This window comes from Haliotis asinina, chromosome 14 (genome assembly GCF_037392515.1).
Source record: "Haliotis asinina isolate JCU_RB_2024 chromosome 14, JCU_Hal_asi_v2, whole genome shotgun sequence".
NCBI lineage: Eukaryota > Metazoa > Mollusca > Gastropoda > Lepetellida > Haliotidae > Haliotis > Haliotis asinina.
Window position 1 is genome coordinate 23,360,696 of NC_090293.1, and position 27,227 is coordinate 23,387,922.

A 27,227-nucleotide genomic window follows, 5' to 3' on the forward strand; every position below is an offset into this window, starting at 1 on the left:
ACCCTCCTAAAAAAACCAAACGACAACTAGACACTGATCCAATTGATACTGATCAAAGACTGCCCACGTCAATTGAATACTGGCCACGATTTCTTGTAATTGAAACTGTTGACAAGACTCCATTAAAGTTGAACCCTTTTGCCATATCCAAGGGTATACAGGGCCTTGCAGGTGATGTCAAGAATATTAGACGTTTGCGTTCCGGTGCTTTGTTGGTTGAATGTGGGAAAAGGCAACAAGCCACAAACCTTATCAGCACAGAATTGTTTGTCGGCGTTCCAGTCACGGTTACGGCTCATAAAACACTCAATACGAGCAAGGGAATCATCAGAGATCGTGACCGATTGTTTGCGGATATGACAGAGCTTAACATCATCTCTGAGATGAAAGATCAGGGTGTACTCAATGTAAAACGTTTCACAATCGGGAAGTATGATGTTGTAACTAACACCATTACTTACCTGTTCTCTTTTTCCTCACCAACTGCTCCAAAATCTCTTAAAGCAGGTTATTGTAACATCAATGTGGACATGTATATTCCAAACCCTTTGCGCTGTTTTAAATGTCAAAAGTTCGGTCATGGCGTCAATACTTGCACATTGTCTGTTGCATGTGCTCACTGTGGCGAAAAGACACATACAACAGAAGATTGTGACAGTAATGTTACAAAATGTACAAACTGTGCGGGTGACCACTCCTCCTACTCTAAAAGTTGTCCTGTTTGGAAACATCAAATGGAGATAAATAGGATAAAATTCACTCAAAACGTTAGTTTTGCGGAAGCTGAAAAGCTAGTTCAAAGCTCAGAACATAAGGAGAGCTATGCTTCTATCACCAGAACATCGTCAGAAGCAGTAACCGCTAAAACAACAACGTCATCTGTATGCTGTCAGACAAACCTGACCTGGGTTAAAACGGAATCTCCTCTGATATTCGCACCTGCAATATGTACCCAAACAACTGAATCAGTTCCTAGTACATCTGATCTTAACGCATCATCTCAGCCTACAAAGTCTAAACAACTCTCTAAAGCCAAAGGTACAAAGCCAGATTCTTTGAAGAAACTTAGTGGTAGAGCCCCCAAAGGGTCAGACAATAAAATCAATTTATACAACAAATATGGATCCCTTCAGGACATGGACTGAAAACGTCCACTCCAGGGCACACAGCTTGTCGCCCGCCAAAAAGGTACGGGGAAGATCCCCAATAAATCCTTCCAAACGATAGATTATCAAAATCATATTATACAATGGAACTGTAGGGGACTAAGGAATAATTTCCATGAATTACAACTTTTGATCCAAGATTTATCACCCTCAGCGTTTTGTCTGCAGGAGACATATTTGAAAGAGACAGATGTTCTTAACCTACGTTCGTTCAGTGCATACCATTGTTTTTCGCCTAAGGGTAACAGGGCCACTGGAGGGTCTTCCATTCTAGTTAAACAGAACGTTATCCATAGCCCAGTTACACTTACTACTAATCTTCAGGCTGTTGCATTGCGACTAACTTTGCACGTTGCGTTTACATTGTGTTCTCTGTATGTTTCTCCGTCTTCAACGTTTCACAAACTCGATCTTCAAGGTCTATATGATCAACTCCCAAAGCCCTGCATTATTATGGGAGATTTAAATGGACACAACCCACTCTGGGGTAGTGCAACAATAAATGGTAAAGGTAAAGTACTGGAGGAATTTTGTTCAGATAATGATTTATGTATTTATAATGATGGCTCCAATACATATTTACATCCTGGTACAGGAACTTATTCTGCTCTCGACTTGTCAGTCACAAATTCAAAACTACTAAATGAATTCGAATGGTCAGTCCACGATGACCTCTGTGGAAGTGACCATTTTCCTACTATACTAAAATCTGTAACTCCATCTGATGTTCCTCCATCATCAAGGCGGAATTTTAAAAAGGCTAACTGGGCTTTATATGAAACACTGTGTGCTGAAAACTTAAACCTGAACTTTTTATTTACGTTCCAGATGCTATTAAATGCTTTTCTGATGAACTGAACTCCATAGCTGATGAATGTATACCAAAGTCCTCTGCAGTTCCACATATCCGGAAACCATGGTTCAGTGATGAATGCAAACAAGCTAGGAAGGCAAGGAAAAAAGCAGAACATTATTTCCGTCTCCATCCTATGATGCATAATTTAAATAAAAATAAAATTTTAAATGCTAAAGCACGGCGTACTTTTAAACAGAACAAACGCCAATCTTGGCAAAATTATGTATCCAAAATAAATTCTCGGACACCCATGTCCAAGGTATGGAACATGGTCCAGAAAATTAAGGGTAAAGGTACTAAATCTAGTGTCCATCATCTTAGACATGGAAACCAATTGCTTACTGATAAATCAGATATTGCTAATAAACTGGGTGAAACCCTCGCTAAACACTCTTCCTCTTCTAATTATGTACCTAAATTCCAACAGTATCAACGACAACAAGAAAAAAGAAGTATTAATTTCAACTCAGATAATGGGGAAGATTATAATGAAACATTTTCTATTCATGAACTCCATACTGCTCTTGATCAAGCTCATGACACTGCTACTGGAGCTGATAACATCCATTATCAGCTCCTGAAGCACTTACCAGAGTCCTGTTTAGAGGCACTCTTATCTATTTTTGATGATATTTGGACTACAGGTAAATTTCCGTCTTCATGGCGTGACGCTATAGTAGTACCAATACCTAAACCTGGACGTGATCATACCGATCCGTCCAATTATCGACCTATTTCACTAACTAGCTGTGTTTGCAAGACCATGGAACGCATGATAAATACTCGACTTGTTTGGTACTTGGAAACTAATAACCTTATCACTGATATACAGTGTGGTTTAAGTAAAAATAGAAGTACTGTCGATCACCTAGTGCGTTTTGAATCATTTGTTAAAAACGCACTAATTAAAAAACAACACGCTGTGTCTATCTTTTTTGATTTAGAAAAAGCATATGACACAACCTGGAAATATGGTATTTTAAGACACTTACATGACTTTGGTTTGCGAGGTCGTTTGCCGCAATTCATAGCCAACTTTTTAAATGATAGACAATTTCAAGTCCGCGTGGGTTCTACCCTGTCTGATCATTACAATCAGGATCAGGGTGTTCCACAAGGCAGTATTTTGTCTGTCACACTTTTTGTTATAAAGATAAATAGCTTATCGAAAGTTTTAAATGACTCTATTGATGGTTCGTTATTTGTGGATGATTTTAATATTTCTTGTCGTGGTAAAAATATGAATACCATAGAGCGGCAGTTGCAGTTGTGTTTAAACAAAATAAATAAATGGTGTCTTGAAAACGGCTTTAAATGTTCTAAATCCAAAACTAATTGCATACATTTTTGTCGTAAATATAAACCACATAAAGACCCTGAACTATCTCTAGATGGCACTCCCATTAAAGTTGTCAAGGAGGCCAAGTTCTTGGGATTAATTTTTGACTCACACCTAACGTTTCTGCCTCATATTAAATCTCTGAAAACTAAATGCCTGAAAGCACTTGATTTGTTGAAAGTGGTATCAAATTCTAAATGGGGAGGTGATCAAGCTACCCTCCTCCATCTATATCGATCACTTGTCCGTTCTAAACTTGATTATGGCTCCATCGTATATGGTGGAGCCTGCAACAACAACTTAAAATCACTAGATTCTGTTCATCATCAAGGTCTAAGACTTTGTCTTGGGTCCTTTAGAACCACTCCTGTTGACAGTCTGTATGTTGAAGCCGATGAACCATCTCTTACACAACGCCGTATAAAATTATCTTTACAATATATAACAAAGCTATACTCTAACGAATCTAACCCTGCATATAACTGTGTTTTCAATCCTCTCTACGAGGACTTGTAAAACAAAAAGTCTTCTCTTGTTCCACCTCTCGGGCACAGAATTAAACCCTTTCTTTCTTCGGCTGGCATTGAGCTGGAAAACATAGCTCCTTCCCGTCTTCTTTCTTCTCCTCCTTGGCAGATGGTTAGGCCACAAGTCGACCTAACATTAACTACATTTAAAAAATCAGAAACTAATGAATTGCAATACAAACAATAATATCATCAATTGAAACATAAATATAGCAATTATAAATCCTTATTTACAGATGGGTCCAAGGACGGTGGCGCAGTGGCTTGTGCCAGTGTCATTGGATCCAGAACAATATCGTCTAGATTACCAGATAATAGTTCTATTTTCACAGCAGAAGCTAACGCCATATTAACAGTTCTTAAATATATTCAAAGACATCCTAAACATAAACAGTACATAATCTATTCAGACTCTCTTTCTTGCCTTCAGGCTATTAAACACCTAGCATGTAAACATCCACTTTTAATTGAAATTATTGAACTTTATCACTATCTTGCGACTGGCCAATACGACATTGTCTTCTGTTGGTTACCCAGCCATGTTGGAATCTCTGGTAACACTTTGGCTGACCTTGCTGCTAAGGCAGCGCTAAACAAATCTGTGACACCACCTCATATTCCCTATACTGATTTTAAAACTACAATTAGATCTTACATCCGTGATCTGATGCAGAAGCAGTGGGACACACGAGTAGGTATCAATAAATTACATGCAATAAAACCACATGTTGGTTACACCTACTTGGGTTGTCGGTCCAGATTTGAAGAGGTCATACTACGACGATGTCGTATTGGCCACACTAGGTATACGCATGAATATCTTTTGAAAGGTGAGGCTCCTCCGTTCTGCATCCCTTGTGATGAAATCATCACGGTCAAGCATGTCTTACTTGACTGTGTTGAATATTCCATCACAAGGGACAGTTATTTTAAATCAAGAACTATGAAGGACCTTTTTAGTAACGTACGTTCTCATTTAATTATTGCATTTTTAAAAGAATTGAATTTATTGACTGACATGTAAATAGATAAGTATTTTATGATTGTAAGTTGAATTAGCAGCTAAGATTGTTAGTGGCTGTATCCTCGAAGGGGGTTGAAGTACCGTTAAATTATTGTCCTCCTGAGAAGGTACGTAAGTCCCAAAACGGTTTAAGTCAGATTGAATCTTCCATTTTTTTAATCGTAGAATATGTGTCATTTTAATTTGTGGCTAATCTTGCATACAGTCGCTAACAGCTGAGGGGATGGTGTAAATCCAGCCAGGGACCATGCAGGTAGCAGAGGTACTGTAAGTCCCCATGGTCCCTGGTATGGTGATCTACCCTTTGTTGTTGGCGATCTAAAGCCTGTTTTTATATTGTACTGTCCAAATAGTCATACTATCATTTTTTAAGTTTCCACGCTAGTTTTAATACTAACTGTGATAATCTAGTGGTTTTACTGTCCTTCGTAGACAGGTTCTTCATAATATCCATATATATTCTTTTTGTCAGATATGTTCTCGTCACGATATGGCTGCGATATTGCCGATGTGACGTTAAATATTAACTCACTCACTCACTCACTCAGCCTTAGTTAAGTTTACGACTAAGGTTTGGGGTCCGAGTTAAGGTTGTCCTAATCTTGTTTTGTGCAACGAGCGTATCTTTTTCTTTAGGTGATCATAACTCTAACCTTAGTGTTTAAGGTTGATCGTAGCTGTGGTTATTTTGAAATTAATGGAAGAGCGATTAGCCCGTCAGAAAACGACATTTAAGTGTGAGGTAACTTACATTGTCAACTCCTGAAGCACTTGCTATATGACATTTAGACGTTGGGAAAATTTCCTTCTACTGACGTGACGCTATGATTATTCCAATACCAACACTTTGGCTTGAAGCTTAAATTTTCGACAAAGTTTGGAAAACCATGAATATCATTTTAAATTCACATGCAAATGTCTCTGTCTAATGAAAGGCATTGACTACATGGAAATACTGATTTTATATGATATATACGAATTTTCATTGGTAGGTTATTAGCTTCAATTCAAGGGCAACTTCCGCATGTGCACGACCACTGTGTGCCGACAAGGCATTTTTTGTTCACATAATATAGCATTGGCAGTGATGGTTTACCAAAGGTTTTACATATTACATATTGGTTTTAGTACTCTTTGCGGATGACATTAACATTGTGTATCGTTCCAAAAACATACATGGTATTAACTAGGAAGGTGCGATATGGTTATAAAGAAAATGATTAAATGGCTTTGACAACATACGGGTGAGTGAGTAAGTTAATATTTAACGTCACACAGACAATATATTAGTTGAAACGCACTCAAAACACTGGTTCGATTCCCCACATGCATGCAGTATGTGAAGCCCATTTCTCGTTTCCCCTTCTGGATTATTACTAAAAGCTGCATACATCTAAATTCAGTCAATCAGGCAGGCAGTGAGTTCAAACCGTATTTCATGAAAACCCTAACCACCAAAAGAGGCCCGTAACATATGATGTCAAATAAGTGCCATAAGGTGTATGCATGGATTTCACATATTGATGGTTGACAGCTTTCAGCATTTTTAGTGTTGATTTAGTGTTGAGAGAGCAAGTGTAAAGTAGTAAAGTCTTACTCAGTAATATCATAATTATTCAGTAATACGACATGTACAACCACTTGACACAAAATATTCAGTAGCCATGAACTGAGGAATTACTATTTCCCGTCTTTCTGGTCAGTCAATACTCTCGGTGCTTAACGGAAGCTGACCACTTGTGACAACACCATCGCGTTATGGACAGCTGTCCTATGATTACAGTCTGACTGGTCAACTTGAAGCTGCTGACTTTGTGAGCACGGTAAAGAAACACGCAGGAAGTGAAACACATCAACTCCAGCACCTACTTGAACATATCACGCATAAGTCATGGTGAAACGAGAGCACTAGATACGTGAACTTGTTTTAATGACTGGATGATGGTGGTAAACTTGATGAAACATTATTTTCATGCACGTCTTGTCGGCCAGGCTCGGTGGCGATCTCGACTACAGCGTATTTAATATTCCGAGCCCCACACTAAACTGATTACGCTGCAATCATGTATTGTACACAGATATGGAAAATTGTCCCTTGTATATAAAATCACGAGCGTATTGTAAACAGTCTCGTCCTTTGAAATGCAGGTCCGGTTTAGAATAGGCCTTCAGCAACCCTGCTTGCATGTTCGTTCATTGATGTTTCATGTATTTGTCAAATGAGTGAAAATAGTTTTGACAGCAGAGATGAAAGTGCCGTAGATTTATCTAGTGACGACATTTATCAGATGTGTCAACAAGGAAATGCCAGGGAAATCAAATGTCTTTCTAATGAAAACAAACTATTTGTAACTTGAAGAATGCCGCTAAATATTTGTTAAAACATTAGGTTTGGCATGTCTTTCTGACAAACAAATAACATTGGGCGGAAGCAAAATTTGTTTTCTGTAATGAAGTTGTACGAAGCCAAAAAAATGTCTTTTCGACGTGAGAGAGAGACAAACATTAACGCCAAAGGAATGGAGTGAGTGAGTTTAGTTTTTCGCCACACTCAGCAATATTCCAGCTATATGGCGGCGGTCTGAAAATAATAGAGTCTGGACCAGACAGGTCAGTGATCAACAGTATGAGCATCAATTGGCGCAATTAGGAACCGATGACATGTGTCAACCAAGTCAGCGAGCCTGACCACCTGATCCCGTTAGTTGCCTCTTACGACAAGCATAGTCGCCTTTTATGGCAAGCATGGGTTGCTGAAGGCCTATTTTACACCGGGCCTTCAAGGGTCACCAAAGGAGTGAAATGGAAATCAAGAAAATCAGAAACGTTGTGAGTGATCGTGATGGGACAGGTCAGCATACTAATGACCTGTTTTTCATACACATCATAGCACGAGGTATAGCTGTGAAATACTACTATTTCTGTGATCAAAAAATCAGTGACATAATATAATTGGAAAATTGCAATAACTGGAAAAGTGTTATACATCTGAAACAAAATTCCTGTAATCTTGAACTTGCCAAATATCAGTGATAGCATCTTTTAAAATTGCAACCACTGGAACAGATTATAGCAATTCTTAACAAATGGGTCTATTTAGAGGAAGGGACGCGCAACGTCTTGAGTGCATACATTTATGCCGACTATTTATATTAAGCCATGTCATCTGGTGAATACGTGCTTCAGCTATTGATGAAAGCCGATGATACAATGGTTTTCGGTACGGTGAACACAGATTGCTTCCTCCAGAACTGTACTAGAGTCAGTGTAATAAGTCACTAAGATCAATACATTTAGGAGAGTTGCTTTGTGTTCAATATTTCACAGGCACTCACGAAGAGCAAGCTCTTCCTGGTGAGCGCTTGATAACGCTAACAGCCTGTGGATCCGGAACAGGACATATCCACATCACTATAATGTTGACGTCAATATATGATCAGCCACAATGGCCAACATGATTGCGCCCATGTGTGTGGGGATGATGTGGTTCTGGTGGTTGAGCGTTCCTTTGCCCAATACACAACTTCGACCCTCAAGTCTCCTGGACAGTTGGTGGAATGGGGCCAAAAGGGAAGAAAAACAACTCATTTCAATTTAGTATTCTGCGTACAATGAACTATTTAATATTCATGAGCACCATGCTGTTCTCGAAAAAGATCTTGATCTTGAATGACACTGCTACAGGAACTGATACCATATTTTCTTACCTCACTCATAAATGTCGTTTTCTGTTTGGTTTAGCGCTCTTCTATTATTATCAATGTACCCATACAAGCTGTGTACCCCGCTGCCAATGGCAACTCATTCGCTACTTCGTGGAAGTACTTCTTTATCTGCAAAAACATTGAATTATGCATGATGCACGGACACTACCTATGTTTTCGAAAGAAAATCGTTTGAAGGGAGATAACACTAAATCTGTTTTTCTTGTGTCGTCTGCAAAATCTGGCGGGCTCAGGAAATATAAACAAACATCGAAGGTACATCTACCTATGGGCCCCGAGGGACCAGTGGACAACGTATTTATCTTACTGAACACCTCGATGTTAATTCTATTTGAAGCTTGGGTATTCAAACGATTCGAATTTTGTATCTTGCTGTTTTTCCCGCCGGCATTGTCTTATTAAAGTAGCTGCTATGTAATTCCCGATCTCAATATTCACGTGGACTACATTTGATTGTTTTATTAAAATATATTTATTGGAATGCAAGTCATAACTTTTTGTACCCATCTCTAGATTTTGGAGACGACACAAGAAAAACAGATTTTGAGTTATCTCCCTTATATCGATTTGCGTTCGGAAAACAACAGTTATTTCCGTGCATCATGCGTGATTCAATGTTATTCGAGATAAAGAAGTACTACCACGAAGTATCGAATGAGTTTCCATTGGTAGCCGGGTATATTGCAATGTATCCCGCATATAATAGGGACACACTGAAAATAGTTGAAGAGCTATTAGCCAGTGATAAAACGACATTTATGTGTAAGGGAAGATAACTTACACTGTCAACTCCAGAAGCACTTACTTCATGACATTAAGATGTTTCCTCTATGATATAATTATCCCAATGCCAACACTTTGGCGTGAAGCTTAAATTATCGGGTGAGCTAGAAAACCATGACCGCAGGATCAATAGTCGACTAGATTTGTACTTGGAAACCAACATTTTCTACATGCTGATAACAGGTCTTCCAAACCACAAAACCACAAGTACCATTCACTGTTCAGTGCATTTAAGAAGCATTGGGCAAAATATCATTTTTAAAAAGAACATGCGATGTCTGTATCTATCTAATGAAAGGCATACATTACATGGAAATACTTGGTTTCATACGATATATGCGAATTTGCATTGGTAGGCCATTAGCTTCAATTCAAGTGGAACTTTCACATGTATTCTGCCCTGTCTCATCAGGATCACTGTGTGCCCACAAGAAATTAATGTTTGGTCACATTATATAGCATTAGCAATGATAGCTTATCAAAGGTTTGATATATCACATACTGTTGGGGTACTCTTTGTGGATGACGTTAACATTGCTTATCATTCCAGCAACATGCATGGTATTCACTACGTGGGTTCAATATGGTTAAATAAAATCATTAAATGGCTTTGACAAATATATTATAAAAAAAAGTTGCATCCACTTTGGTCGAAAATACATACCTCGCGGCAGTCCTGAATTGGGTGAGTGAGTGAGCTAATATTTAACATCACATCGGCAATACTGAAATGAGTTTAGGCCGTGCTTCTATTTAATTTATAAAAGATGTCATGCTATTGTTACGGTTAAGAATTTACTGTGACAAACAATATAGGAAAATATCCTGTGAACCAGCAAAACAGAACAAAGACAAATTTGAAACATTCAAATTCTGTATTATTATGCAAAGAGAGCAAGGTATACAAAGTCACAAGTCAATTTCACAATACAAAGGACAAGGTATGATAAGGGTGGTTTTTGGCCCACTAACAGAATTGGCTGAAAACATGTTATTTGTTTAGAGACAAAGTAGCTTTGCATAAAAATGCTATATTTTATATGTTCTGAGGTGTAATTTTTCTGCAGAGGGGCCCAAAATGGGTTTTATCAGTTCCCATGAAAAATAACAAGAAGTCTGAAATATCAGTGTGCCATAATGGCTTATTTACAACTGTTATTTTATTTACATACAAATTACAGCAGTTTTATGACAGGTAGTCATGCTGAAAAACATGTCAAAGTCAGTCATAATGTTTTAACTTCAAGGGGCCCAATTAGGGTTGCAAAACATTGTTAATTCAATTACTTGCCAATTGTGTCCCCAAAACTCAGTCATTATCAACAGCATTCTTTGCAAATGTAATCCATGGGTCCATTGTACAAAATGTAAGCATGATAACAATCATGTTGCACTAAGAATCACATGGGCCTGTTTTGGGTGAAGCTTCATTTTGGGCACAGCTTCATTCTAACTAGTAAGTGTTACAAGTCAGCATTTACAACCAGCTTTAGCAAATATACAGTTAACATCTCAATCATCATATGTTATTACAATAGCCAACCATGTTGCACTAAACATCACAGGTCTTGACCTCAAAGGGGCCCATTTTGGGTGACATTTCAAAGTCAGTGCAGGTTCATATTAACACCACGCACATGTTAAAGTCAGTATTCAAAAGACTTCACAGAGTAATTATTCACTACTTATCCACTTTAAAGATATAAAACATCCACTATTACTCTTCATTCACACAGTCATCAATCTCAGTATCTGATTCACTCTCAAGAACTGCAGTATTCAAAAGTGTATAAACCTAAAGTAGATCCAAATGTATAAAATATGAATTTAAAATATTGGGAACAAAGGCAACTAGACTGACTTGAAAAGGCAAATGGTCAGTGTCTTAACAAAAGATTCACATGATGTTAATTAAAGCTTGTTTCACAAGTGTTGTAACATAGATTACCAAACTTAAGAAAAAATTACAATATTTGGATTTGATGTGAAACAGTTTAGTTAAACATTGTAGACTTGATAAACAAACTTTGAAAAAAAGAAAGAAGAGTTACATGGATTTGAACCTGCATGTCTGATAACAAAAGAAACCTCCAATCCACTATTGCAACCATTTGGCTACATATTCATTTGCCTCCCACTGTGAATTTAAGCTTATATATTACAATTTACAACTATGTATGACTTGACGTCTGCTTGTGTTCATCACCTGCTAGACCTTGATACAATGTTCTTATTCTAGCTAAAACATCCTTTTCATACAGTTAAGTGTAGTCATTTTGGTTAAATGAAATCTAATATGTCATTGGAAACACCAAGGTACATAAGTTCTTGGAAAATGCATATGTTTATACAAGGCAATCCTGTTGAATGACAGTGTTATTTTGACAGTGACAGGTGACTCAAAGGTGTTTGATACACAGATGATAGAAAAACTATGATCAAATTCTTACATAATAACAAAGATTTTCACCTTTACAGTACTACTTGATCATATTTTGAAAATCTTCAGACATCTTCTTACTTTTCTAGCAGAGACCAACAACCAAACACCAATGTTTACATCTCATAAATCTGCCTTGTGGGTGCCTTATGATATTGAAAATTTTAATAACGATGTTTGACATGTGTATTTTAGAGCACAAAACCATTCAAAATATAATGTATCATGGCACAGATGTGTAAATGTGATGGATTGTTTTTAAAGATGTTAGTTTATGTCAATGTTTATTTTTTTAGATGTTGTATGGGGCAATTTCATAAACCGAAAAAATTTACTTTTTTAAAGATTTTGATATGAGCAAAAGCGTGACCCACTACAATTTTTTAGGTGTACATTCTAATTTACTTGCTTCATATGTGGTGAAAAAATTGGGATGGGTCACGCTTTTGCTCACACTTTTCTATCACTCTGAAAATCAGAAAAAGTAGGTTTCTAGAAGATATTGTAAAATATCATGTTAACTTTGAGGTCTTCAAAGAGGAAAACTAACAACGCTAGAAACATAAAAATGCAATTGGAGGTAACTTCAACAATTAATTTAGCTCCTTTTATGCTAAAATTATCGTGTTGTAAAATTTTGATAATCATGACATGTTGTGGGCCAATAAGGGCCTCTATCATACCTTGTCCTTTCAAATACAATACAAATGCGGCAAAATCTAAGGCAATGGGCCACGAAATATATATATATATATATATATATATATATAGTATAGCAAACTCACCAGAGCCTTAGTGTGAGAGAGAAACAGTCATGCAGAATGAACACAGTGAGCGGTCTGACAGCAGTAGATCAGGGGTTGACGGATAAAGCGTTGGCAATGTAACTCCAGTGAATGTTCGAATGTGTGTCACTCACAGCACGGAAACTAGCCTTTATATATACTTTCAGTCGTTTCCCGAAAGTCCGAGCTCCTACGGCCATCGCCAACACCGTAGAATGCCCCAGAAACAATGTCTCCCGGAAGCAAACAAACAGGAAGTCAAGGGCAGATAATTCCCGGATCAATCGGATCATCTTTCATACGAAATGCGACCCACCATATTTATTATTCAAAATACTAAACATTGTGACATTATTACTGAATTTATAACAAAATATACAGAAAATACACACTCGTAACACTTTGAGGAGAGTTACAATCATAGCAATAATAACATAATAACATGACATGTAACAACATGAGAAACTTCTTGCAGAATTACTATGACAAAATGCAGATACATACATACAGCATTCTCAAGCCATCATACATTTATCTTGGAAAGTGCATCGGCACAAACATTGTCTTTGCCTTTAATGTGTCTGATCACAAGATTAAACCCTTGCAAGGTCAAACTCCACCTCATATGTCTTTGATTGTTGTTCTTCATTTTGTGAAGAAAAGTCAAGGGATTGTGATCAGTAAAAACTTCAATTGGCAAAGTGGTGGTACCAAGGTACACTTCAAAGTGCTGTAAAGCTAACAAAAGACCTAATGTCTCTTTCCCAATGGTTGAATAATTTCTTTGGTGCTTGTCAAATTTCTTTGAAAAATACCAAACTGGATGTTCAATTTCTGAATCACTCTCTTGAATCAGGACAGTACCTGCACCCATATCACTTGCATCAATTTGGAACTTGAATGCTTTCTCAAAATTTGGTGCTTGCAATACTGGAGAATTCATGAGTATGGCTTTGGCGTTTTCAAATGCAGTCTGACAACTGCTATCCCACTGAAATTTTATGTTTCTCCCCAAAAGACTGGTAAGTGTAAATACATCTGAGAAGCTTTAACAAAACTTTCTGTAATAGCCAGCCATACCCAAGAATCTCTGTTAGATTGTGGTACAGGAAATGTACAATTGCCTCAACTTTAGCATGAACTGGTTGTACCTGGCCGTGCCATGCAACATGCCCCAAAAATTCAACTTGTGTCTTCCCGAATTCACACTTGGCAAGATTCATAGTCACCTTGGCCTCAGACATTCTTTCGAAGAAAGCACGAGTCCTTTTCAGATGGTCATCCCACAACATGTCGTAATCGATGATATCATCCATGTTAGCCTTGACACGATCAATACCTGATGAGACATTGTTGACGAGTCTCTGGAACTTTGCTGGAGCGTTCTTCCGACCGAATAGCATCACCTTGTATTCATACAGTCCATCTGGTGTAGTGAATGCCTATATTTTCTTTATACGGTCTGTGAGTGGAGTCTGCCAGAAGCCATTCAATAAGTCAAACTTACTTTTGTACATAGCTTGACTGGGTTCAATAATGTCATTGTCCAGCATGTATTTCATCTCTTTCCGCAGAATTTCACGTTTCACTGGATTCATCCAATAAGGTTGCTGTTTTACTGGCACTGCATCACCTACATCTATACCCTGGCATATCAGGAAATAAGTGTGAGAACTCATAAATCAAATCTGACATCTGAACTTTCTGTTCAGGGGTTATATGTGATAGTTTCTCATCAAGGTGAGCTAACACATCAGAATTTCTCAACTTTGGTGAAACATTATCACTAAGGCCATCAAACTTCACATTGCTAACACAATCATCAATGTTGTCAACATTTTCACAATTGTCTTTAGTACAATTAGTAACTGGGGAGAGTGTGGCAATACAAGTGACATGTTTGGTTTCTGACCTGTGATGATATTTCTTAATCATGTTTACATGACACAGTCTCTTTTGTTTACGACGACCAGGTGTCAGGACGACATAGTCTGTGTCGCTAACATTGGCCCTTGATATCTTGCTCTCAGTGGCTTACCAGGAATGGGAAGCAAAACTAACACTTTCTCGCCACAAGGGAAATGTCTCTGTTTTGACTTTTTGTCATAGTTTAGCTTCATTTTATCTTGTGAATCTTGCACGTTTTGTCTGTCCAATTCACTTGCTCTAGTCTGTCCCTAAATGTAGACATATAGTCTAAGAGACTGATCTCGGGTCTGTCATTGAGCCATTGTTCTTTTAAGTGTTTAGTGACCCATGCACATAGTGAGCAAACACAGAGTCAAAGTGGATAACCCCCAAACTTCCTGAACTGACTGTCTGACCACAAACAACAACAAATGCACACCCTCATCCCAATCTTTCTCTCTCTCAAAGCAATAAGTCTTGATCATATTTTTCAAAGTTTGATGAAAATGGTACATAGCTTGTTGAAACACCATCTTAGACATAAAATTGGAGCCCTGATCAGACTGAACATCTGGCGAACCAACTAAGGGGAAAAACTTGATCAAAGCCTTGACAATCACTGGAGCAACAATTGGAATTGCTTCAGCAAATCTGGTAGAAGCACACATACTGATTACCAGACCAACACAATCAATAACAACTCTACTAAAAAGTTGCTCAAAAGCCCGTATAGGTTTTAAGGGAGCCGAAGGAACGTGTTCTTGCCCAAGAATCACGAGGGCCACCATATGCTGCTGCTGTTTCCACATCTACTCTAACTTGTAGCACAGATTCTAGAGCCATTTCATGCAATTGCGTCCGTTACCAGACTGACTACACTACAGGATTGCCTCCACCTACCTAGATTCAACCCGGTCAGAGGACGTCTGCTTCACAGACAACTCCTGTTTCCAGAGATAAGAACACTAATGCCAAAGTTAATTATTAAAAAAAACAGCAATTTGACAGTGTTACTACAGCACAGAAAAATACTGTGTAACACGTTTAGGGTGCTAGAGGACATGTACATGTTCCCTCTTCTAAACACCCGCTCCCGGAGTCATTCTCCAAAGAAAAAAGATCGTGAGCAGTCTCCCGTAACTCCGCCTTAAATGACCACCAATCCAGTAATACAGTGGAATTGTAGAGGTCCTAGGAATAATTTAAATGTTTTACAACTTTTAATTCAAGATTTTCAACCATCGGTCATCTGTTTACAAGATACATACTACAAAAAACACTGATAAATTTGACTTAAGAGGCTATACTTCCTATAATGTCTTTTCCCCTCCTGGGCCTGGGCCTAAAGCGACTGGAGGTTCAACTATCGTATTAAAATGGCGTCATCCATAGTCCTGTACATCTAAATACTCCGCTTCAAGCTGTAGCACTCCGTGTAACTTTGCACATTGCGTTTATATTGTGTTCACCGTACCTTCCACTATCTTCTTGTATACAACAGTCTGAACTCCAAGATCTCTATAACCAACTCCCCAAGTCCTGCTTTATTATGGGTGACTTGAACGGACACAACCCCCTTTGGGATGGTGCTCAGACACATACTAAGGGGAAGCTCTTAGAAGATGTCATTTCTAACAATAGCTTATGTATTCTTAATGATGGCTCAAACATCTATTTACATCCCGGCACAGGAACTTACTCTCATTATTAAACGAATCTGAATGGTCTGTCCACGAGGATCTCTGTGGAAGTCACCGCTTCCCTACTATTCTGAAAAGTGTGACTCCTTCAGATGTTCCTCCTACTACATGATGGAAATTTTCCAAGACCAACTGGTCTTCATTTCAACTGATTGCTTCTAATACATTTAAACCTGATCTATTTCTTGACGTGGCAGACCCTATAAAATATTTTCAGATGAACTAAAGAAGATAGCCGATGAATGTATTCCTAAGTCGTCTATAAGTCAACACATTCGAAAACCATGGTTTAATGATACCTGCAAACAAGCCAGAAAGGCAAGAAGGTTGAGCATTATTTCCGTCGCCATCCTATGATCCATAATTTGAACAAATTGAAAATTTTAAATGCTAAAACATGGCGTACCATTAAGTAAAATAAGCGCCAATCTTGGCAAACCTATGTCTCTAAAATCAATGCACGTACGCAAATTTCTAAAGTATGGAATATCATCCAGAATCAAAGGTAAGGGCTCTAGATCTAGCATTCGCCATCTCAAAGATGGAGACCAGTTATTAACTAATAAATCTGATATTGCTAATAAACTTGTTGAAACACTGGCGAACCATTCTTCTTCATCAAATTATGTACCTCAATTCCAAAAGTATCAAAATCAGCAGGAAAAAAATCTATAATTTTACTTGCGATAATTTTCCTTCATCGTTGCGTGATGCCACAATTGTGTCCATTCCTAAACCTGGACGTGATTACACTGATCCTTTCAGTTATAGGTCGATTTCATTAAGTAGCTGCATTTGCAAGACCATGGAACACATGATAAATAATCGACTTGTTTGGTACTTGGAAACAAATAACTTAATAACAGATATTCAATGTGGTTTCCGTAAGAACAGAAATACTATTGATCGTTTAGTGCGTTTAGAACCGTTTGTGAAGAATGCCGTCATGAATAAGCAACATTCAGCGTCGATATTTTTTCGATTTAGAAAAAGCATACGACACAACCTGGAAACATGGGATTTTAAGAGACTTACATGACTTCGGATTGCCTGGCCGCTTGCCCAAATTTATATCCAACTTTCTAAATGACAGGTAATTTCAAGTCCGCGTGGGTTCTACCCCGTATAATCATTACAATCAGGATCAGGGTGTTCCACAAAGCAGTATTTTGTCTGTCACACTTTTTAGCATAAAGTTCAACAGTTTGTCCAAGGTTTTCAACCATTTAGTTGATGGATTACTCTTTGTGGATGATTTTAATATTTCTTGTCGTGACAAAAATATTCATACTATCAAACTACAACTGCAGTTGTTTTTAACCAAATGAGATAAATCGTGTCTTGAAAACGGCTTTAAAGTTTCTAAATACAAAACTACTTGCATACATTTTGCCGTAAATACAAACCACACAAAGACCTTCCATCAAAGTTGTTAAGGAGGCAAAGTTCATAGGTCTTATGTTCGATCCACAATTAACCTTTTTGCCACATATTAAATCCCTTTAAGCTGAATGCCTAAAAGCTCTTGATTTATTCAAGGTTGTTTCCAATTCTAAGTGGGCAGGGGATCAAACTACCCTCCATTACTTATATAGACCACTGGTACGATCTAAACTTGATTACGGCTCCATCGTGTATGGTGGAGCCTGTACAGCCAACTAAAAATACTTGATTCTGTACACCACCAAGGTTTAAGACTTTGTCTTGGTTCTTTTCGAACTTCATCTGTTGACAGCCTGTAGGTCGGGGCTGATGAACCATCTCTTGATGGTGCAGTATAAAATTAGCTTTACAGGACATAACAAAACTATATTCCAATGAGTCAAACCCTGCATATAACATTGTCTTCACTCCTCTGTATGAGGATGTATACAATAAGAAATCTTCTCTCGTTCCGCCTCTTGGTTTGAGAATTAAACAATGTATTTCTGCAGCCGGACTTGAGCTGGATAATATAGCCAAGTCCCGTCTTCTTTCTTCTCCTTCTTGGCAGTTGGTTAGGCCCCAAGTGGACCTGACGTCGACCACATTTAAAAAATCATAAATGAATGAACTACAGTATAAGCAAGAATTTAGCCAATTACGTAGTAAATACAATACATATAAATCTGTATTTACATATGGATCCAAGGATTGTGGCGCTGGAGCTTGTATCACAGTCACTGAATCCAGAACAATATCTTCCCGATTGCCTGATAACTGCTCTATTTTCACAGCAGAACCAAATGCCATTTTAGCAGCCTTAAAATATATTAGTAGATACCCTAAGTATAAACAATATATCATCTTTTCAGACTCTCTTCTTCCCTTCAGACTATTAGAAACTTATCATGTAAACATCCACTTTTATTAGAAATCCTTGAATACTCTGATAACACACTGGCTGGCCTTGCCGCCAAAGCAGAACTCAACAAATCTGTGACACCACTTCTTATTCCTTACAGTGATTATAAAGCCAGCATTAGATCTTATATCCATGATCATATAGAAAAGAAGTGGGACTCCCAAGTAGGTATAAATAAATTACATGCGATAAAATCCTATATTTATTATACCTACTTGGGTTGTCAGTCCAGATTTGAAGAGGTCATCATGCGTCGATGTCGCATTGGCCTCACAGGATACACGCACAAATATATTATAAAAGATGAGGATCCTCCGTTTTGCACTCCTTGTGATGAAAGTATTGAGTATACTGAAAGTATTGAAAGTGTTGAGTATTTCACCACAAGGGACAATTATTTCAATTCAAGAGCAATGAAGGATGTTTGTAACAATACTAGTTCTCATTTAATCATATGATTTGAAAAAGAATTAGATCTGTTAACTGATTTGTAAATAGACAAATATTTTATAATTGGAAGTTTAAATTAGTGACTCATTTTGTTAGTGGCTGTACCCTCAAAGTCCTGTAAAATTATTGTCGTCCTGAGAGGGTACGCAAGTCCCGACAGATTTGAAGTAAATTTAAGGTTTCCATGTTTTTAATCGTAGTAGTGTCATTTTAATGTATGGCTAATTCTCAGCATGAAAGGTCATGGCTGAAGGGATATTGTAAATCCACCTAGGGTCCATGCACGTAGCGGAAGTAATGTAAGTCCCCATGGTCCCTAGTGTGGTGATCTACCTTCAGTTGTTGGCAATCTATATATTGTATTGTCCTCTATAGTTGAACTGTTTTAAATGTAATTACTAGTTTCACGTTCTTCTCTGTGATATTCTAGTTGGTTGTACTGTCCTTCGTTGACAGATCTTTATAACGTGCCATTACTCAATATGTAGGTTTGTAACTAGATGTACAGCTGAAATGAGCAGCAACAGAATACGTTAACTGCCAAAACATTAAAATACAAGCGTTTGCTACTGATAATGCAATGTCCACCTGCCGCTAAGGAAGAATCAAACATGTATAACATATTCACTGATTACCTTTTGCTGACACGCAAGACGCGTGAAATGAATTGTGTCAGCATAAACACCCAGTGTAGGCTGTCGACAAAATTAAAGACATTGGTTGCCAAGTTTTTATGAGATATCACGTTAACATAAGTTTGAAAAAGGGACAAAGGGGTGTGCTCTCATTGAACATTAGATCAAGGTCACGTTAATCAACTTTTGTCTGCGTAATTCCCCAATGTAGGCTGTCAGCAAATTTGTAGACATTGGTTACAGCAGTTCATGAGATATCGCGTTAACAAGGGTGTGAAAATGTCAAAGAGTCATTTTGGACACCCAAGTCTACTGTTGTCTGTCTAATCCACCAATGTAGGCTGTCACCAAGACAAAACAAACAATAACATAAAACGTTCAAAATGGATGGTAATATTTTGATTATTTAGGTGTAAGAGTTTTCTGGTGTTCATATCTCAAGCTATGGTTCCTGGTATAGATCCAAAAGTGCCATCACAACAGGCTTGGAAAGTTTTGTGGAGTTTGACAGTCTAGAATTAAGAATTTCCGTAGTGTACCAACAAACGTATTGCTACATTTGTGTTATTTAAATCTACTGACTATCGTGATGCATAGATACGACGTTTGGGTTTTTTAGATATACAGGATACGTACAGAGACGAGTTAGTCCAAATCTTCTTGTGAGGGGTGAACTGGAACGCTTGTCTTTGAAAGTTAATAAATTCGTGAACAAAAATCAAATAGTGGATAAGACTGTGTACGCAAAGTGATAATGTTATTCTCAAATATTTATTCTCTTATCAGTATGATCATGACGAAAAAGACCCGAAACGGTTTGGGGTAGAATATGCAACCATTCAGCAACCCATGCTTGCCCTAAAAGGCGACTATGCTTGTCTTCAGAGGGGACTAACGGGATCGGGTGGTCAGACTCGCTGACTTGGTTGATACATTTCATAGCTTCCCAGTTACGCTGATCGATGTTGATCACTCTAATATTTGGTCTACACTCGATTATTTACGAGCCGCCGCCATATAGCTGTAATATTGCTGAGTGTGGCGTAAAACTAAAGTCACTCGTGTTGAATGTGGTAATGACTGCTGGGCACTCAATTTCGAAAACAAATATTGTCGGTTTGGAATATTCTTGGTTAAGTAAAGATGCTGACTGTGTATGGAAGACTTTTTGTTGAAGTCTTTGAATGTCATTTAGAAGTGTAAATACATAAGAATGAAGATTTTATGGATATCAACTTCTTTATGAGAGAACACAACGTTTCGGAGTTAATGCTTACTCCTTCATCAGGTGATAGAGAAAGGGATACAGAGGTGTATTTATATGTACAGGTAAAACAATAACAAAGTAACAAGTGGAATGAGTTAACGAAAGCTAGTATGAACAAGCACTGATAGGAAGCCGATAGTTAAGATAACAATGATGGAAGCCAACGGTAATGCATTACAGTTGATTGGATATGTTTACATAACATGATTGGGGATAAGGATGGAAGCCAATGGTGATACATTACGCATGATAGGATGATGTACATAACACACGATAGGGGGTGAGCATGTATACATGAGGGTTGGTGATGTACAAACACAAGTATGTACTCGGGTAGATAGGCTATACATGAATTACATAGATAGAATGTACACAGGTAGATGAGATTAATTTATCAATAAGTCCCAGGCACTTGGTAGGTACACTCCTTGGTCGCGGTTGATGGCTGGTTTCTGTCTCCGGATCTCGATGGCCTCTTGCAGTTTCCTTTGGCGCCAGTTGTTGTTGTTGGTAGATAGTATCCTAGTGTCCTCCCATCGAATTGAGTGTTCAGGGTTCTTGAGAATATGTTCAGAGATGGCCGATTTCTGGTCGAGTTTCCTGACTGAGGTCTGATGTTCCTTCATTCTGGTGTTGATTGGTCTCAGCGTTTCTCCAATGTATAGGTCGCCACAGTTGCTGTTGATTGGTCTCAGCGTTTCTCCAATGTATAGGTCGCCACAGTTGCAAGGGATCTGGTAGATGCATCCTCTCGGGTTAGGGTGTTCACAGCTGGGTCCTTTACCGTTGGCTTTTAGGTAGGTCTTGATGGTCTTGCCACTGGAGAAGGTGACATCGATGCTGGCTTTGGTCTTGATGAGGCGTGATATTTGATGACTGATGGGGCCAAAGTAGGGTATGGTTACTCTGATGGGTGATGGAGAAGGTTTGGGGCGGGGTTCTCGGTCCTTAAGGGTCTTGTTGATGGTGGCTGTGACGAGCTGGGGAGGGTACCCGTTGAGTGTGGTGAATGTCTTTCTGAGGTGGTCCAGTTCATTGTTTAGGGCATCGGGGTGGCAGAGGGCTTTGGCACGTCTGGTAAGGGTGGCGATGATAGCTTGCTTGATCTGAGGGTGGTGGCAGGAGTTGTAGTGGATGTACTGGTCGGTGTGCGTCGGCTTGCGGTATACTGAGGTTCTAAGTCCATCGTCTGTGGTGTGGAGGGATACATCAAGGAAGGGCAGGTGTTGGTTGGTCTCAGTCTCCATGGTGAACTTGATTCTTGGATGTTGGTCGTTGAGGTGGTTGAGGAGCTCATTCAATGGTAAGATATACAAGCAGATCCACGGTCTCCCCATGGGCTCACCTCTTTCTCCTCTCATTACAGAAATCTTCATGACCTCCTTCGAGGAAGCAGCCCTCTCCACAGCTCCGTTCCAGCCCCTCTGTTGGTACCGCAAAGTCGACGACACCTTCACCACCATCGCCTATGACAACGACCCCAATGAGCTCCTCAACCACCTCAACGACCAACATCCAAGAATCAAGTTCACCATGGAGACTGAGACCAACCAACACCTGCCCTTCCTTGATGTATCCCTCCACACCACAGACGATGGACTTAGAACCTCAGTATACCGCAAGCCGACGCACACCGACCAGTACATCCACTACAACTCCTGCCACCACCCTCAGATCAAGCAAGCTATCATCGCCACCCTTACCAGACGTGCCAAAGCCCTCTGCCACCCCGATGCCCTAAACAATGAACTGGACCACCTCAGAAAGACATTCACCACACTCAACGGGTACCCTCCCCAGCTCGTCACAGCCACCATCAACAAGACCCTTAAGGACCGAGAACCCCGCCCCAAACCTTCTCCATCACCCATCAGAGTAACCATACCCTACTTTGGCCCCATCAGTCATCAAATATCACGCCTCATCAAGACCAAAGCCAGCATCGATGTCACCTTCTCCAGTGGCAAGACCATCAAGACCTACCTAAAAGCCAACGGTAAAGGACCCAGCTGTGAACACCCTAACCCGAGAGGATGCATCTACCAGATCCCTTGCAACTGTGGCGACCTATACATTGGAGAAACGCTGAGACCAATCAACACCAGAATGAAGGAACATCAGACCTCAGTCAGGAAACTCGACCAGAAATCGGCCATCTCTGAACATATTCTCAAGAACCCTGAACACTCAATTCGATGGGAGGACACTAGGATACTATCTACCAACAACAACAACTGGCGCCAAAGGAAACTGCAAGAGGCCATCGAGATCCGGAGACAGAAACCAGCCATCAACCGCGACCAAGGAGTGTACCTACCAAGTGCCTGGGACTTATTGATAAATTAATCTCATCTACCTGTGTACATTCTATCTATGTAATTCATGTATAGCCTATCTACCCGAGTACATACTTGTGTTTGTACATCACCAACCCTCATGTATACATGCTCACCCCCTATCGTGTGTTATGTACATCATCCTATCATGCGTAATGTATCACCATTGGCTTCCATCCTTATCCCCAATCATGTTATGTAAACATATCCAATCAACTGTAATGCATTACCGTTGGCTTCCATCATTGTTATCTTAACTATCGGCTTCCTATCAGTGCTTGTTTATACTAGCTTTCGTTAACTCATTCCACTTGTTACTTTGTTATTGTTTTACCTGTACATATAAATACACCTCTGTATCCCTTTCTCTATCACCTGATGAAGGAGTAAGCATTAACTCCGAAACGTTGTGTTCTCTCATAAAGAAGTTGATATCCATAAAATCTTCATTCTTACTTTTTGTTGAAGTTTAAGATCAGACATGTGTCAATACTGACAACCAAATGAATTTTGATAGTGTTCAAAGGTATTCAGGTTTGACAACATACATACTTATAAAAAGTTGTAATATGTTCGAAGAATATTTTGCCTTTGTTACTAATGTGCCATGTCGAATTGCCCTTTCACAGCTTGAATCCTTAGGACATGATCTTTTGATTTCTGAAGGTAGAAAAAGTCACATTCCAAGAAGTGTATGTAACACCTTGATTACAGAGCGAGTGTCACTTTGCTTTATTTACCCTTTCTACGAAGAGAAAATACTATACCCAAATACTAAAATAATCACCCTGATGAATCAAACTCATATTTTAACGTGTTTTTACGCAGTGACATTCCGCTCTCCGCGCCTAGGCTCTAACTACTACACAGTGGAAACAACCTGGACCAAGTATGGGGAAATGAATCCATTTTTACAATACATCCTGGACCATAACGACATTAATACGTTTGTGCAACATACTTACAGGTACCTACACAGCTCGAAGCAATGCTTCCTACTTCTACACATCTTGAGTTCAAGGAGCAGTTGTGGTCGCTGCATGTACCAAGTATTTCCTGTAGGGAGATTAACGATTTGTAAAATATATAAAACATTATCGTAAAGTATTGTGGGGTTTTTTATTCCACAAATGTACATCAATAAAATACATAATAAAGAAATCATTACTCGTGCAGTTGTGTCATGACTTATATGAAACTCGTGAAAAGATTAAAATACAAGTGTTTGCTACTGATAATGCAATGTCCACCTGCCGCTAAAGAAGAATCAAACATTTATAACATATTCACTTATTACCTTTTGATGCCACGCATGATGCGTGAAATGAATTGTGTCAGCATAAACACCCAATGTAGGCTGTCGACAAAATTGAAGACATTGGTTGCCATGTTTTTATGAGATATCACGTTAACATAAGTTTGAAAAAGGGACAAAGGGGTGTGCTCTCATTGAACATTAGATCAAGGTCACGTTAATCAACTTTTGTCTGCGTAATTCCCCAATGTAGGCTGTCAGCAAATTTGAAGACATTGGGTACAACAGTTCATGAGATATCGCGTTAACTAGGGGGTGAAAATGTCAAAGGGTCATTTTGGACACCCAAATCTACTGTTGTCTGTCAGGTGCAGGTGTGCCATGACTTACATGAAACTCGTGAGAACTTAGTTCACACTTATTTGTAAGAGGAGTATGACACACTTGCTCGTGTAATAATCTCTATTTATTACACCAGACAACCCCAGCTGCCAGTGAAGCGCATGAAGACATCTAGTCATATGACTTATGCCACCGGGTACCCATTTTCTGATGGGTATATTATGCCCCCGCCGTGTAGGTTTACCCTCCGTGTCCGTCCGTTTTAAACAGGGAATGTGAAATCCAAAGAACTTGTACATGGGCTCTCATGGGACTCTAACGGTGCGCATCTCATATTTTGGGTATCATATTGGGTTTTTTTCTGTAAGTTCAGAGACATTTGAACCTAGGGACATTTTGCTGAATTTTTCAATGATGACAGTGTAATAGGATACCGGGGTAGTTATGCGTTATCCACTTATCCCCCAAAACTACGGTATGGAATTTATCTAGATTTCACATGTGTTACAGGGACGCATTTGTTTTTTTCCAATTTCGATGCCGTTTGAACTTACATATAGTTTGTTAAATGTCTCTCTGAATATAGTGTTATAGGGGGATGAAGTCTATCCACTTGTCTACAAAAGCTACTCAACAGAAATGTTTGAGCTTATACGTCTGCTTTATTGGCACTGTTAAAGGTGTGCATTTCATAGATGCATAGATGTGTACATGTATTGAACTTGTTTAGTACCGCACACTCTGTGTAGGGAACTCTTGGTACAACAGCGGGGGCATCTGTGTGCCTGGACACAATTTGTCTTGTAAACAAACTCAATTGCCTAAGGCGCGCTATACAGAAGTCCTAGACAGTCAAGCTGCCAACCACGGTCCCACCGCCATAGGCTCTCCGTCACAAACGCTGCTTAACTTCACCATACACAGTTGCAGCGATATAATTACCAGTTAATGACTGCTATCTAGGAAAATCCTAACCTGCTGATCTTAAGTATTAGAAAAGTGTTTAAAGCGTTCGCTCGTCACCTCGAAGAACCGGTTCGATTCCCCAACGGGTACAACGTGTGAAGCCCATGTCTGGTGTCCATTCCTTGATATTGCTGGAATATTGCTAAGAGCACCATACTACTAAACTCAGGTATTCACTAACTAAACATTTATGGACATTTATGCAATTATGACTCTGTATTAATCATTATTGCTACTGTGCATTCAGCATTATTTAGTGTCACAACATAGTAAAGCAACAGGATCAAATATATTATACATTACAGCCGGAACGAAACAAGCATTTTTAACTTTCAGGTAAACATACCTGTGGCCATCTTTTCGACACAGAAAACACAAAGCGTTCCATCGCCAAAACAATCACGGTCCCATCAGCGCTAGGGACATCCTCACTGTTGAGCTCACATGTCCCGTCATCCAGATGGAAGTTGTAGGACTTACAGGCAAGTCTTGAGAGACATTCTTTAGCACATGTTAAAACACCTGAAGATGTTACACTATCAAACACAGCTCCAATTAATCTTGAATTCTCCTCAACGGCAAGTTGACTAATTGATGAACAAGTCTTCTCGTTGGCACCAGCAGAAAAGGCAACTAGTGTGTGTATAACTGCCAATCTATGAAGGCAGCTTATGCTTAAGCGTGACATATTGCTTGGTGACTCTCCTGAAATGTTTGTCTCGTTAAGCCATACGTCTTCTTCTTTATAAGTCTATTTATATGTGCCTATGGCAACATCCCGGAAAAAGGAATAGAACAGTATCCTTAATGGTGCATGCAGTTTTAAAAGCATATGGTCATAGAAGCGTCTCATACAAGATGTGTACGTAAAGTACGTAAAGTCGCATACGCAATATTTTACCCAAACTGTGACTAGAACTAGTTTTAAATCCATAATACATACATATAACATGTAAATTCCTGCCAACGAAAGACAGTAAAATTTCTAGATTATCATAAAATGAGTTATAAACTAGTTTACATATATGTTTAACAGTAGAAAACTACTTTTGGAAAATCCAATCTAAAATGACCCATTTATCGCAAAGAACGAGTGAGTGAGTTAATATATAACGTCACATCGGCAATATGTCAGCCACATCGTGACGGGAACATAACACTGAAATGGAATATATGAGTATTATATAAACCTGTCGACGAAGGACAGTAAAACAACTAGACTATCACAGAAAAAAAATGTGAAACTAGTAACTATACCTAAAACAATTTATCTATAGCGGACAACACAATATTAAAATGGGCTATAGATTGCTAACAACTGAAGGAAGATCACCATACCAGGGACCATGGGGACCTTACAGTACTTTTGCTACCTGCAT

At 38.9% G+C, this 27,227-nt stretch overlaps 1 protein-coding gene across 1 annotated transcript in view; it reads right to left on the reverse strand.

Annotated features, from left to right (window-relative positions):
* The window catches only part of LOC137261616 (uncharacterized), a 48,920-nt gene extending 22,384 nt beyond the window's left edge, over nt 1–26,536 (reverse strand). The window contains exons 1-2 of the mRNA XM_067799394.1: nt 26,195–26,536; nt 24,251–24,341 (exon numbers count right to left, since the gene is read on the reverse strand). Of these exons, the coding sequence (XP_067655495.1) occupies nt 24,251–24,341; nt 26,195–26,536 (433 nt within the window). The remainder of the gene's footprint in view (nt 1–24,250; nt 24,342–26,194) is intronic.
* Between the last annotated feature and the right edge of the window lie 691 nt (nt 26,537–27,227).